The 15,067-nt window shown below is 39.5% G+C and overlaps 1 protein-coding gene across 11 annotated transcripts in view; it reads left to right on the top strand.

Moving 5' to 3' along the window:
* NRG1 (neuregulin 1) overlaps positions 1–13,168 on the top strand; it is a 1,136,884-nt gene extending 1,123,716 nt beyond the window's left edge. For 9 of the 11 annotated variants that reach the window (XM_030937743.1, XM_010370854.2, XM_010370855.2 and 6 more), the window contains 4 exons: positions 1,604–1,730; positions 4,537–4,667; positions 5,430–5,636; positions 8,968–13,168. In XM_030937743.1, coding sequence (XP_030793603.1) covers positions 1,604–1,730; positions 4,537–4,667; positions 5,430–5,636; positions 8,968–9,622 — 1,120 coding nt within the window. In that variant the 3' untranslated portion in view covers positions 9,623–13,168. Of the gene's footprint in view, positions 1–1,603; positions 1,731–4,536; positions 4,668–5,429; positions 5,637–8,437; positions 8,580–8,967 lie in introns of all 11 variants that reach the window. The other 2 variants (XM_010370860.2, XM_010370861.2) reach the window with 1 other exon arrangement.
* The last annotated feature ends 1,899 nt before the right edge of the window (positions 13,169–15,067 follow it).

A 15,067-nucleotide genomic window follows, 5' to 3' on the forward strand; every position in this document is an offset into this window, starting at 1 on the left:
ATAAAGGGCTGGAGGGACAGGCTTGTATGGAAGTTATATGTATAGGTGGGACGGAGTGAAGGCACCTCATTCTAAAAGGAGAGGGAGGGTACCAAAAGTCCATTTGAGGGCTTTAGTACAGTCAAGTTATCCCCAAAAGAAACAAATATGCACTTAGAAAAACTTCTATGGGTTAGAGACTGACTGCATTCAGGGTGCAGTAGTACCTTCAGTTCAAAGGACTACTGAGAACAAGTCCAATTTACACTAAAATTTACAAGATAAAGGAACCCTTTTGTGGTATCTGAAATGCAGTTTTCAGAGTTATAGTGATTATTTTTAAATTCTATCTAATTAGGTTGCCAGTATGAATGCTCTCACAGTGTGAGATGTAAAAAAGGAATCTCAGGGGAGGAAAATCAAGCAAAACTTTCTTTGAAAACGTAAAAGAGAAAACATGAAAATAGATTTGGGTTCCCTATGTTTGGCCTTGAAGTTTGGTCCATGTTAACAAATTCAATTGCTATGTGATATGAATTCTCTTCACTTTTCTCTCCTACATATAACTTACATTTCAAGACTAATATAATGTTAAATTAACAAGGTTTTTTAAAAAATGTTGCTGCCTGATACTCTCTTGCCAAACCATTCACGGGAATATTTTCATAATCTGAATGTTACATTGAGGAAGAAAATTAATATGCTTTTATACCACAAAATCCAAAGCATGGATTGTATTTTCTCAATATCCCATGATTTAGTGTGTTGCCAGAATTAAGTGATAGAGATAAGCCTTCCTGGAATCGACCTGGTGCGTCTCATTAGATTCCATCTCAATATTTGCTGCCTAATTACACAAAAAGCGTTACCAGAGTAGGAACATGTTACAAGTGTGCCAAAATCCATTAGCAAAATATGTCCACATTCTCACTCGTATACATAGCATACACTCACAAACATGCTAACTGTGTATATTCAAACCTCAGTTCATTTTCTTCAGAGTCCCCAGGAAAAGCTATAAATGAAGTCACTCTTATAAATGTACTTTTTTTTTTCCTGGTTCAAGTGATGCTCATGCCTCAGCCTCTCGGGTAGCTGGGACCACAGGTGCACGCCACCAGCCTAGCTAATTTTTGTATTTTATGTAGAGACAGGGCTTCTCCGTGTTGCCCAGGCTAGTCTCAAACTCTTGGATTCAAGTGATTCTCCTGCCTCTGCCTCTCAAAGTGCTAGGCTTATAGGCATGAACCACTGCGCCTAGCCCAGCACAAATTATTATCTAAGACAAATAAGTGTCCATTTGTAAGACTTCGGCAAAGATGGATTGATTAGGAAAGTTGGGATTTTAGTCAATTATCAACTTATTTATGTGATCCTCTTTTTTTCTTGTCTCTCGGTAAAACAGCTAAATTACCAAAAGAATCCCATGTGGATTTTAAAATCTATTTGGTAAGGATGTGTGGTTTCACTTATTCTGGGATAGAGTGGACACACTCCCTTCCCTCTTCCTCATCAACAATCTGCTGCCTTGAGCTACTCATAGCTGTCGGTAGAATAAAGATTTGGCTCTACTATGAAATGTAAATAATCGAAAAAAAATAAATGCTCCCTTTCTTATGTCTAGGAAACAGCGGAAAAAGCTTCATGACCGTCTTCGGCAGAGCCTTCGGTCTGAACGAAACAATATGATGAACATTGCCAATGGGCCTCACCATCCTAACCCACCCCCCGAGAATGTCCAGCTGGTGAATGTACGTTGACTCTGGCCAGTGGAAAAAACTGAGCCTCTCTCCTCTGTTCAGACGCCTTGAAGTTTATTTTCGAAAGCTCTTAAGCTTTTAGCTGCTGCCATTAATCACCATGGCTTCCAGGAATCCAGGTTTTTGCCAGGAGAAAATAATGGGAACATTTTTTAAAGTGGATTTGGTTACTGTAAAATCAGCACATTTCCTCTTATAAAGTGTTCATTAAGGAGTTGGAATAATAGTGTTGGGTTTGTTCTGCAAGGAGGCCATAGCTGGGGCTTGCGTGGAGAGAGTGGGTAGAAAGCAAAATTAATAGTACAATAATCAAAAGGAATTTTTTCATATATAACTTGGAATATATGAGGCTACTCCAGTCTGTAACTGATTAGTACAGATAACCGAGCAAAGAGCTTTAGAGTTATCTTCTTAGGGCAATTCACAGTACCTGATGATTTACTGATGATGATTTCCAAAGGATTCTGATTTCCTTTGGGGCGTGGAAAGGTCAAGTGACTTATCAAACACGCTTCTCAGTAGCAAAAGGAGAAGAGTGTCATGCCAGTTTCTTCCCTGGCCCTTTCTAAATGATGTTAAGCCCTCCAGATGAAATGTATCCATCATCATTAAAATTTTTTGTTCATACTGTACCAAACACTCAGCATTCAATTTTTTAACTACAACTAGATCATAGAATATTAGGTTCTGGAGAGTTTGAAGGTATTATCTTTCAAATCTCTCTTTTATTTACAGATAAGGGCCAGAGCTGCACTATCTCTTGGCTTTTGGAGTATTGCTCTTTCTAGTCCAGCATCATCCTTCTTGTTTTCAAATTATTGCTATGATGTATGGTTTTTTTTAATACACAAAGCTTGAAGATTTTATTGTAGTACCTTTTCTATCCTATAGAAAAAGGCATATTTTGAATGGAACAGATGTATCATAGACCCAACTACAGAGTTGGTGGTTACTAAACTATCAGCAAGTCTTGTAGCAAACACCTTTGAGACTTTGTTGGAGCAAGGTGCTTATAGGTTAACATACTGTTGCTTTTTCACACCCTAACAGTGTTCATCACGATGTTCTACACACATGATAATGATATTCACTACAAAAGAAACTATAATCTGTCACTATGCATGTTATATAAACGGTAGAATGACTGCCTCGATTACATTTACTGCTCACATTGTATATCTTTGGCCTTTAACCTTTCTCAACCTTATTTCTTCAATATAAAAACAGACCTAAAAATAATACCTACTTCAGAGACTCCTTGTGAGCCTTAAATAAGGTAATTTGCATAAAACACTTAGCCTTGTGGCATTTAGTGAATGTTCAATAATTGTTAAGTATTATTTTCATTAGATGCACTGAGCTTATGTTGCCTCCCAAGAAGCAATAGTGAAATGGTGCAGGGACTAGAAGTAGGTCACTGTGTATCCTTTCCTTAAATCAAGCTAGCTGTATTTCCCAGGAAGATCCACATGGAATAGCCTTTCCACTAAGAGAACCAGCTAGAGTTTCAAGCATAATTCAAGCTGTGTATTTTTGGATCTCCATGAATATATTTAGAGCTCACAGACCATCAGATTATAAAGTGCCTTATTTCATCAAAAAGTATGCCTTTCTATTGGTTTTCCTATTACTTAACTCAATTCGGTATAAATACCAACAGCAATTAAAACACAACTTCAAAATGGGCCTCCCTCCCTAATAGAAACAGTAAAAACTACTGTGGTTTGCTGATGAAAATAGACTCTGACTAGGCGCGGTGGTTCATGCCTGTTATCCCAGCACTTTGGGAGGCGGAGGTAGGCAGATCACCTGAGGTCAGGAGTTTGAGACCAGCCTGGCCAACATGGTGAAACCCCATCTCTGCTAAAAATACAAAACTTAGCTGGGCATGGTGGCACATGCCTGTAATCCCAGCTACTCGGGAGGCTGAGGCAGGAGAATCTCTAGAACCCGGGAGGTGGAGGTTGCAGTGAGCTGAGATTGCGCCACTGCACTCCAGCCTGGGCAATGGAGCAAGACTCCATCTCACAAAAAAAAAAAAAAAAAAAAAAAAGAAGAAGAAGAAGAAGAAGAAGAAAGAAAGAAAGAAAAGAAAGTAGAATCCACCTGCATTAAATAGAAATGTCCTCCATATATTATGTGCTTTGTCAAGATGTGTGCATTGACAACAATTGTTAAGTCCCTCCAATTTATCAGTAGCCCTGTTAGTCCTACCACTGAGAACAAGTTAAACATTTCAATGACATTAGTAGGACAACATGGGCACTAGGAAATGGAAGGAGAAAGGTAGGCCCAAAATATAGAGGTTTTAAATATTTTTTTCTAGTGCTTTGAAATTTGAAATTACACAAACCACCTGTCTGCTTCTATTTCACTCAGATAGCATTTAGCCTTCTTCGACTTGCAATAACCATGAAACAAATGAATATTGGATGGATATTTGTATGGAATTCTAGTCATGTTATTAATTTAAAATAAAATAGAGGAAATAGGACTTTTGCTGATAAAATGTAGTTGGGATGATGGGCCATACATTGGATGCACATCCAGAGAGGTTTTTTTGTTTGTTTGTTTATTTGTTTGTTTAACTCTATTCATCTAATCTAAAAGCCACAGTAGGCAGGACAGGATTTTCCATCTGGCTGTTGAGGAAATGGAATTTATTACAAAGCATCTGTACAAAAATAGATTTGTGTGTTTGTGACAGTGTTAGTGTTTTTATTTACATGACAATATTAGTGCCTTGACTGACATGAATCTACATGAATCGTAACGTTGTGTCTCTTTGTTTATCCAGCAATATGTATCTAAAAACGTCATCTCCAGTGAGCATATTGTTGAGAGAGAAGCAGAGACATCCTTTTCCACCAGTCACTATACTTCCACAGCCCATCATTCCACTACTGTCACCCAGACTCCTAGCCACAGGTATGAGAATTTAAAAATTCCATGGCTTTTCTCTCAGAATGAATTGTTGCACATTGCCTTTTGATACCACTGCCTAAGAAAGGATGCAGTGAAATAAATGATCTTTGGGCAGCAACAGATTTTGAAAATCAACTGGCTTTGCCCTTAATTCCTGCATAAATTTAAACTTCAATCAGGTAACTCCACAGGGCCATTGTTTCCCATTCCTAAGATTGTCTTTACTCATGCCCTGCTACTCACCGAATTGCTACACTAGGACAAGCCTGTTTTTGGCTCTGCATAATACTTAGAAGTCAACTTCTTTCAATAATTGATTGCCCTGGGAAATGCACATGAGAATTGGTTAAATAGCGGAACCCTAAATTCTCAAATGCCCTGGCGATCCCCACCTGAGTGCACTTACTCTACCAAGACCAATGCTAGATCTCCAAATGTGGCTCATACAAGGAAATGTTTCTTTAATCTAAGCCACTCAAGAACAGAGACACTATAATTATACAGTAAGGAGTGGCATTCGATAAATATTTATTGAATGAGTGATCAAGTGAATGTACTGTATACTTACAAAGCCAATCTGAATCAAGATCCTCTCCATAGCAAATGATCTTTGTGGCTATTCTATTCGGAGACAAGTGATGTTGCAGTGAACTCTGGATGCATCAGTAGTTTGAAACATTTGTCGGAATCGATTCCTTTCATTTCCATTTTTTGCATATAATTTTTGAATGAAATATCTCATTGCCTCTCTCATTTCCTCCGCAGCTGGAGCAATGGACATACTGAAAGCATCCTTTCCGAAAGCCACTCTGTAATCATGATGTCATCCGTAGAAAACAGTAGGCACAGCAGCCCAACTGGGGGCCCAAGAGGACGTCTTAATGGCACAGGAGGCCCTCGTGAATGTAACAGCTTCCTCAGGCATGCCAGAGAAACCCCTGATTCCTACCGAGACTCTCCTCATAGTGAAAGGTAAAACCGAAGGGCAAAGCTACTGCAGAGGAGACAGTCAGAGAATCCCCGTGAGCACCTGCGGTCTCACCTCAGGAAATCTACTCTAATCAGAATAAGGGGCAGCAGTTACCTGTTCTAGGAGTGCTCCTAGTTGATGAAGTCATCTCTTTGTTTGACGGAACTTATTTCTTCTGAGCTTCTCTCCTCGTCCCAGTGACTGACAGGCAACAGACTCTTAAAGAGCTGGGATACTTTGATGCAGAAGGTGCAGCACATGGAGTTTCCAGCTCTGGCCATGGGCTTAGACCCACTTGGGGTCTCAGTGTCCTCAGTTGTTAACATTAGAGAGATGGCATCAATGCTTGATAAGGACCCTTCTATAATTCCAATTTGCCAGTTATCCAAACTCTGATTCGGTGGTCGAGCTGGCCTCGTGTTCTTATCTGCTAACCCTGTCTTACCTTCCAGCCTCAGTTAAGTCAAATCAAGGGCTATGTCATTGCTGAATGTCATGGGGGGCAACTGCTTGCCTTGCACCCTATAGTATCTCTTTTATGAAATTCCAAGAAGGGATGAATAAATAAATCTCTTGGATGCTGCGTCTGGCAGTCTTCACAGGTGGTTTTCAAAGCAGATACTGCCTTCAAGATGGCCCTTTATTCCAGAATGTTTTGGCTTTCCTTTGGGGAGATTGGGTTGGGTTGGGGGAGTTATAGCAAAGGGAAGATGAAGAATGGAAGAAAGTAAACAAAAAGATATTAAATAGTAATATTGAATTCATAGATTCTCTTTCTCCATTTTCACCTGAGCTGGAAGATGACCAGTATTTCTAGCCCATCAGTAAGCTGTTACCTGTTCCTATTTGTTTGCAAGTCCTCTGGGTTTTACTTTATTTTATTGTCATCTCAGGCTAATCTTTGACCATTTACTAAAAGGTTTACATAATGTCAAATCCATGCTTATGTGGTAGTTACATGTGTGGAAATGACTTTGATACAGTCTTTCCACTCTTGGACTAGGAAGTACTTCCGATAAAAAGTAACACATTCTGGGCTTGCAGTCCTCTTGCTTACTTTTGCAAGGGTCTTTCCTTCAAAATGATATTTTAGAACTTTATGGGATTTATGAAATCAGAGGTAAGCTATTACCTGTTTGTTTGCAAGTCTGCTGAATTTTATTTTATTTATTTTTATTTTATTGTCATCTTAGTCTAATCTTTGACCATTTACTAAAAGGTTTACATAATGTCAAATCCATACTTATGTGGTAGTTCCATGGGTAGAGATGACTTTGACAGACTCTTTCCACATATGGACTGGGGAGTACTGACAATAAAAAATGACAGGCTGGGCGTGATAGTTCACGCCTGTAATCCCAGCACTTTGGGAGGCTAAGGTGGGTGGATCACGAGGTCAGGAGATCAAGATCATCCTGGCCAACATGGTGAAACCCCGTCTCTACTAAAAATACAAAAATTAGCTGGGCGTGGCAGTGCTCACCCAGCTGTATTCCCAGCTACTTGGGAGGCTGAGGCAGGAGAATTGCTTGAACCCAGGAGGCGGAGGCTGCAGTGAGCTGAGATGGCACCACTGTACTCCAGCCTAGGCAACAGAGCAAGACTCCGTCTCAAAAAAATAAACAACAACAAAAACAAACAAACAAAAATTCTGGGCTTGCAGGCCTATTGGTTACTTCTTCAAGGGCCTTTCCCCAAAAATGATATTTTAGAACGTTATGGAATTTATGAAATTAGAGGTTTCCCTGCAACTAATCTATGAAAAAGTAGGCAGGGTTTAAACTGTTTTAAAACTTTAGTCTTAAATTCATTTAATTTTTTTTTATGTATTAAGGAAGTCTATCCCTTCTATTTCAGTCTGTTTTTGAAACATGAAAAGGAAGTTAGAGATGAAATCATTCTTCATCACTACAAGTAATATTTATCTTTAAATGTTGACATCTCCCTGCTGTGCTTGGCTTCCAGATAATACCTAGGACTACAAAATATTCCTGAACCTAGAGATTGTGGAGAGAAAAGATGAATCACTTTAATATGTTGGTTGAATTTGAATTAGCATTTCTCAGAGAGCTTAATTTAAGTACCCCCAAAGCCAAAAGTCTGAAGACTCAAGGCCCACATATTTCAATTTCTCAGGCATGTTCCCAGTTTAGAGGCAGTTAGCTCTCATATCTGTATCACTGCGAATCATGGAGAAGCAGCGAGGTTCATGGGTTTTCTGTTCCTGTTAGCAAGAGTTCAGATGATGGCACTCCATGTCATCTCAGGTCATGTCAAATTAGACTCTGTGAATGCCAGTGTGAAGAAAAGAGTCATTTAGTGTTATGTGTTGTAGCATTTTTTATCAAAAGCTGAGAAATGTGACTCTGAATAAGCCACGTCTTCCTCAGTGCCAAAAGTCAGGACTTCTTATTTTGTGGGAAGAAAGCATGATATGGTGAAAACAGTGTGCTTGGTGGCCTGATGGCAAGAGTCACTGAGCATTATCAGACATAACATAATAGAAGGTAACATGGTACAGCCAACCTTTGAGGCATCATGAAAGAGATTAACCAAAGACTGATATAGTTGTGGGTTTTGGAAGAGAGATAGACCAAAGATTGGACATAACCTCATTGTGGTAACTGTGAAGCCAACATTAGTCTCTCTCAGGCTTACCTTTGACTGTGTTTGTTGGACACTGGGACAGTTCCAAATTGAATGTTAACTAGTTGCATTTCATGGAAAATATGAAAAGCACACAAATGTATGACACTGTTGTCAGGAATAAATCTAAGTTACTATGCTCTTTTTTTTTCATAAGACATAACCTTATAGCTGAGCTAAGGAGAAACAAGGCACACAGATCCAAATGCATGCAGATCCAGCTATCAGCAACTCATCTTAGATCTTCTTCCATTCCCCATTTGGGCTTCATTCTCTAAGACCCCTTGGCCTTTAGGAAGGTATAGTATTTAAGTAATACTTCTTTCCCTTCCGAATCCCTGAGCTTTGGTCCTTATATAAGCTGAGAGGTTTCCAGGACCTAATGCCTTCTTATCTTGGCTCATATGCCTTTATTTATAATTGTGATGAGACTGAAAATCCCAAAAGCTTTGATGAGCTAGGCAATTTAGCTGATCTTTGCATGCACTCCTGTGAGGAAACTCTTGGCTACCTAATTTTCGATTCCAAGGGTGTGGAATGTCCTAGCGTAAATAATTGAGCAGTCTACAATGAATAGAAATTCTCTGTTCTCTGATGATATACTATTGTGAACTCTGTCCCCTTACCTTCCCTGCTATGTGCCTCTTATTGCACCACACTTATGCAGGGTATTCTGTGCTCACACAGGTATGTGTCAGCCATGACCACCCCGGCTCGTATGTCACCTGTAGATTTCCACACGCCAAGCTCCCCCAAATCACCCCCTTCGGAAATGTCTCCACCCGTGTCCAGCATGACGGTGTCCATGCCTTCCATGGCGGTCAGCCCCTTCGTGGAAGAAGAGAGACCTCTACTTCTCGTGACACCACCAAGGCTGCGGGAGAAGAAGTTTGATCATCACCCTCAGCAGTTCAGCTCCTTCCATCACAACCCCGCGCATGACAGTAACAGCCTCCCCCCTAGCCCCTTGAGGATAGTGGAGGATGAGGAGTATGAAACCACCCAGGAGTACGAGCCAGCCCAAGAGCCTGTTAAGAAACTCGCCAATAGCCGGCGGGCCAAAAGAACCAAGCCCAATGGCCACATTGCTAACAGATTGGAAGTGGACAGCAACACAAGCTCCCAGAGCAGTAACTCAGAGAGCGAAACAGAAGATGAAAGAGTAGGTGAAGATACACCTTTCCTGGGCATACAGAACCCCCTGGCAGCCAGTCTTGAGGCAACACCTGCCTTCCGCCTGGCTGACAGCAGGACTAACCCAGCAGGCCGCTTCTCGACACAGGAAGAAATCCAGGCCAGGCTGTCTAGTGTAATTGCTAACCAAGACCCTATTGCTGTATAAAACCTAAATAAACACATAGATTCACCTGTAAAACTTTATTTTATATAATAAAGTATTCCACCTTAAATTAAACAATTTATTTTATTTTAGCAGTTCTGCAAATAGAAAACAGGAAAAAAACTTTTATAAATTAAATATATGTATGTAAAAATGTGTTATGTGCCATATGTAGCAATTTTTTACAGTATTTCAAAACGAGAAAGATATCAATGGTGCCTTTATGTTATGTTATGTCGAGAGCAAGTTTTGTACAGTTACAGTGATTGCTTTTCCACAATATTTCAGCAAAACCTCTCATAGATTCAGTTTTTGCTGGCTTCTTGTGCATTGCATTATGATGTTGACTGGATGTATGATTTGTAAGACTTGCAACTGTCCCTCTGTTTGCTTGTAGTAGCACCCGATCAGTATGTCTTGTAATGGCACATCCATCCAGATACGCCTCTCTTGTGTATGAAGTTTTCTTTGCTTTCAGAATATGAAATGAGTTGTGTCTACTCTGCCAGCCAAAGGTTTGCCTCACTGGGCTCTGAGATAATAGTAGATCCAACAGCATGCTACTATTAAATACAGCAAGAAACCGCATTAAGTAATGTTAAATATTAGGAAGAAAGTAATACTGTGATTAAAAAAACTATATTATTAATCAGAAGACAGCTTGCTCTTACTAAAAGGAGCTCTCATTTACTTTATTTGATTTTTTTTTCTCTTGATAAAAAGCAACAGTTTTAGGGATAGCTTAGAAAATGGGTTCTGGCTTGCTATCAGGGTTAATCTAACACCTTATGAGAGGATTCAATGTCACTTTCTCTCTGGGGGAATGATCCAGCAGCTTATCTAGTTGACGATCAAACTATGGCTGATAAAGGTGCAGTCATTTCTGACTTGTAGTTTTCACTGATTTTGAAGCTAGTGATTGGTTGTGTCTTCTTGGCTCAAAAAGAGGCATATTACGGCACAAAAAGCCCAGCCCAGACAGCACATGCAGCATTTTGTCTGAAATACTTCCAGAGTCAAACGTGCCTGCTGTAATAGCGGTGACTTGTCATCATAGGGAAGTATTTCCATTGTAAAGTGTTCAGAAGGAGTGACTGTATAGGTGGAAAGAAGCTTGGTGACTCGGCTGAAATTTTAAAATGTGGATGACCACTCCTTTCTCCCCCTCTTTTTCTTTTATTTTTCCATGTTGCCTTGATTAGGTCATAACTGTGCCTGAACATTTTTATCGGGAATGGCCGATGTGTATGTGATTTGGGATCACAAGTAATGATTCATCAGGAAATGTCGATCCTGTTGGAAAGATTGCACCTTTACTTGTGGAAGTGACCCCCACCTGTGTCCTGACCTCTCCATTTACAGGCTCTCACACCCATTTCCCCCACCTCCTTTAATTTTTGCTTTACTGTCATAAAGTAGGACTAAGACTGGCCTAAGCATTGCATGTTCTCTTGTGATGGTAAATCCAAAGGAAGGCCTATAAATATTAACACTTGAAATAACTGCTAATAAAGGAAAATGGAAGAAAAAAATTATTTGAAACACAGAACCCATTTCATGGCCTGTCTGATACCTGTTAAATCAGGGCTGGAGCTTTACTTAGGTTTCACGTGGCCTCTTAGGAGCCATGGAAAAAATGAGAAACAGGTTATCGGGGGGTTCATGGAGTCAGCGAGAGTAATTGCTTCTTTTTTGCGGGTGAACTAAATATATTTCTTCACCAAATCTTGATGTTAACAATTAAAAAGAAGAAATGACATGGAAGTAGGTCTCAGCAGAAAAATGCAGGCTGGGCATGAGTCATGTTACTCTCCCACATGCTCCTACAATCCACACAGATGCCTGTCTGTGGATTCTTGAAGTTACTATTACTATTTAGTATCTCAAATTTTCCGTCACTGTTCACATGCCACTTTGTCTGTGCTCAGTGGTATCCTCATTTGCTTTTTAACCTACACTGAGGAGCCTTTGCAAGTTGCACTGATTTTCCAATTTTGCAGAAATGAGTAAGCTCACGGCATGGGGAAGAAGACAGTCAGTCCAATGAAGTTCTCTAAATTATTTTAACATTGCCTTTGAAGGCCTTGACTCATCCTTAGCTATTTCAATAAAGAAATTCCTACCATGAATTTAAAACTCTAAAAATTCTGTTTAAAATTCTTTGGGCCTTGGGGAACTCAGATGTCCCATTGTGGTAGAATTTTAAAAATAAATAGAAGTTTCTATTGAGAACCATGGGCAACATGTTTCTTACAATGAGAATTGCTATGCATTTTCAAATTGCAAATATATATGAAAATTGAAGACAAGAGGAAATTGTATTTCCAACTTGACTCTGATCACTCACAGAGGTGGCCTATTATTATAGTTGGGACGTCCTTTGCACCCTTGATAAGAAAGACCAACTGACTGCTCAGCGCCACCTGCCATGGCCACTTGATTTGTGTTCACAAGGGTATCTCTGTGGTGCTTGTCACGTCACTCTCGACCACCTCTGTTAATAAATTCAGGCAGTGAAGTGGCGATCGGAGTGTGACCCTATGTTCCCAGCATATGGAAAGCTATCTTGGGTTTTAAGGTGGTAGAGATTGCCCAGGAGTTTGACAGCAACTTTGTTTCCTGGATCGAAAATCGTATCCCACTGAGGTGTATGCAGTGGAGCATAATAAATGCAAATACATGCAAAACTCCTTTTGTTTTACCTAGGATTCACTTTCTGTCTTACTTTCCCTTCCTGCCTAGTATGACTTTTGCCCCCAAGAGTGCCTGGACAGCATTCTAGTTTCTACAAAATGGTCCTCTGTGTGGGTGAATGTGTCCCAAACCTGCTATCTCTTCCTTGTTTCAGTGTGACTGTCTTGATAGAGATGGAGTTTATCCAGGGTAACTTGCTCAGTAACTATTCCTTTTTATGGCCTGGGGTTAAAGGGCGCATGGCTCACATTGGTGAAAATAAGGAAGGCCTGGTCTTATCTTGTATTAATAGTACTGGCTGCATTCCACCTGCCAAAGATTTCTATCTGCAAAGACCTATGAAACACTGAAGAGAAATGTAGGCAGAAGGAAATGGCCACATATCACAAGTTCTATTATATCTTCTTTTGTAAATACATATTGTATATTACTTGGATGTTTTCTTATATCATTTACTGTTTTAATGAGTTAATATCAGTTTTTACTCTCTCAACTTACTGTGTAACATTGTAAATAACATAATGTCCTTTATTATTTATATTTAAGCATCTAACATATAGAGTTGTTTCCATATAAGTTTAAGATAAATGTCAAAAATATATGTTCTTTTGTTTTTCTTTGCTTTAAAATTATGTATCTTTTCCTTTTCTTTTTTTTAAGAATAATTTATTGTTCAGGAGAAAGAATGTATATGTAACTGAAACTATCTGAAGAATGCACATTGAAGGCCGTGAGGTACTGATAAACTAAAGAATTTATTATTCAAAATACTAAGCAATAAGTAATTGTGATTTATTTAAAGTTTTGTCCATTTTCCATGAAAGACATACTGCAATAAAAATGCTACTCTGTGGAGACCTGGGAGTGTTGCTCAGCAGACTACAGCTTCAGTCTGTTAGACCAGCAACTTTCATCTCATTCCCATAGTTGTGCTAATTCAGGATTGTGTTCCATGGACCCCATGATCACCTTGTCTATCCGTTGCTTCTTGTCTATCCATTGCTTTTGCCATACCACCTGTTCTCGAATCATCTCCTCCCCACAATGCTGTTTATCACTTTCTTCCTCATTGAAGAGGCCACACAACCACACAGTACTATGCTTCCTTTTTCCTCCATACACAATAGCAGAGAGAGAATATTCTAGAGCATGACTGCCTGGATCCCAGCTGTTGCTATGTTTTGTAGTGACAGTAAGAAACTCCTTCAGACTAAAGAAAATGACAACGTGCCGTTCAATCACGAAAGGCAATGAAAAATGCTTTCGTGGTTCAAATAGTCCAATGGCCCATAGTGGCCTAAAAGGCAGCCGGTTGAGACCTGGCCACGCTAAGCTTCCCTATAGCATCAGTTAATTGACTTTCCATTGGGCCCACAATTTATAGATTCTCAATTTTAAAAGAATAGAAGGCCAAGTTGGGTTCATTCCCCTTATTCTGTCAATAAAACAAATCAAACTCATGTCTATCTAACTGCTCAGGGAGGAGCCTTTGCATGAGAAAATTCTCATATTCTAAGACTGAGTCATAGAAATGAGGGTATTACTTTTCTTATTGCAATTAACCTAAACAAAAGCCATATTTTAACAAATAGATATTTGCATGGTACTTTTCACATATTTCAAACATTTCACTCATTATTCCAGGTAGGTTAAGAGCTTCTGAAGTATATGGAATAGAGGTCAGCATCCTTTGGGGTAAACAGTGGCCTCCTTTGGAGTTTGCAGGTAACCTGAGACTTCCCACCAACGTCCACCTCCATCTATGTACCCAATTCCTATTACCTAGTTACGGCTCCTCGAGGAGCATTTCCAAACACTCTGTATGTCCAGGAAATTTAAATTGTAACTTTTAACTGAGCTAGTTTTTCCTATTTATATTAATAAATTTTCAAAAATGCTTGAAATCTTCGCATTTTCAACAACTTTAGTTTTCATGCACATACAAACACAGAGAGAGACAAAAATTCCAAACACTCTCCGAAAGCCACCACAGTCTTTCACTTGCTCTATAGTCATTTAGCCAACCAGCCACACAGAGAATATTTAAAACTTCAAGATTGAGACGTTATGCCTAGTTTTTGCTGAGGCTTTGTACCCAAATTGAACACGATAAGCAGTTATTGTAGTGATTTTGGTTAAAATTGTTTGGGATATAGTATTTGAGGTAGAAGCACATGTGTGAGGGAGGTGAGGTGGTTTGGAAAGAGTGAAGGCTCACGTGCAGCCAGATTGAATGTCTGGATAACTACTATAATTCTTCCTTCTTGGCTGAAACCATGTTATCTCTTGATTTTCAAACCCAGGTTGGCTCTGGAAACAAGCAAACCTGCGTCTTTCTAACCTGAGTCTTCCCAATCATTAGATTTCTTTTCTGTCCTAACGATGAATGACAAAATGACTTGATGTTCACAATTTGGGGTTAAGTAAGGCAGGTGTGAAATCTAGAGACTCAAGATGCTGGAAGGAGTGGAAAGTTTCAATGAGTTTATATGAATCACTTTGCACTCTATGTCTGGTTTGTCCTCTTTGAAACTGATTTAATAAAATAAATGAATAGGAACTATTACTCCAGAAGATTAATTTGGCAGGAAATACCAATACTTTCAGTTTATGAAAGACAAAACTGTCTTGTTGCTGCAGGAAGCTGCAATATTCCTAACCTTTAAGGTTGTTGTTGAGCAGGGTGGCCATGCCCCCTCCCCTGCAGGTATCTTCAGGCTCCTGTTGACCTCCTGATACTACAATTGTTGGTCT

The sequence above is a fragment of the Rhinopithecus roxellana genome, chromosome 9 (genome assembly GCF_007565055.1).
Source record: "Rhinopithecus roxellana isolate Shanxi Qingling chromosome 9, ASM756505v1, whole genome shotgun sequence".
Lineage (NCBI taxonomy): Eukaryota > Metazoa > Chordata > Mammalia > Primates > Cercopithecidae > Rhinopithecus > Rhinopithecus roxellana.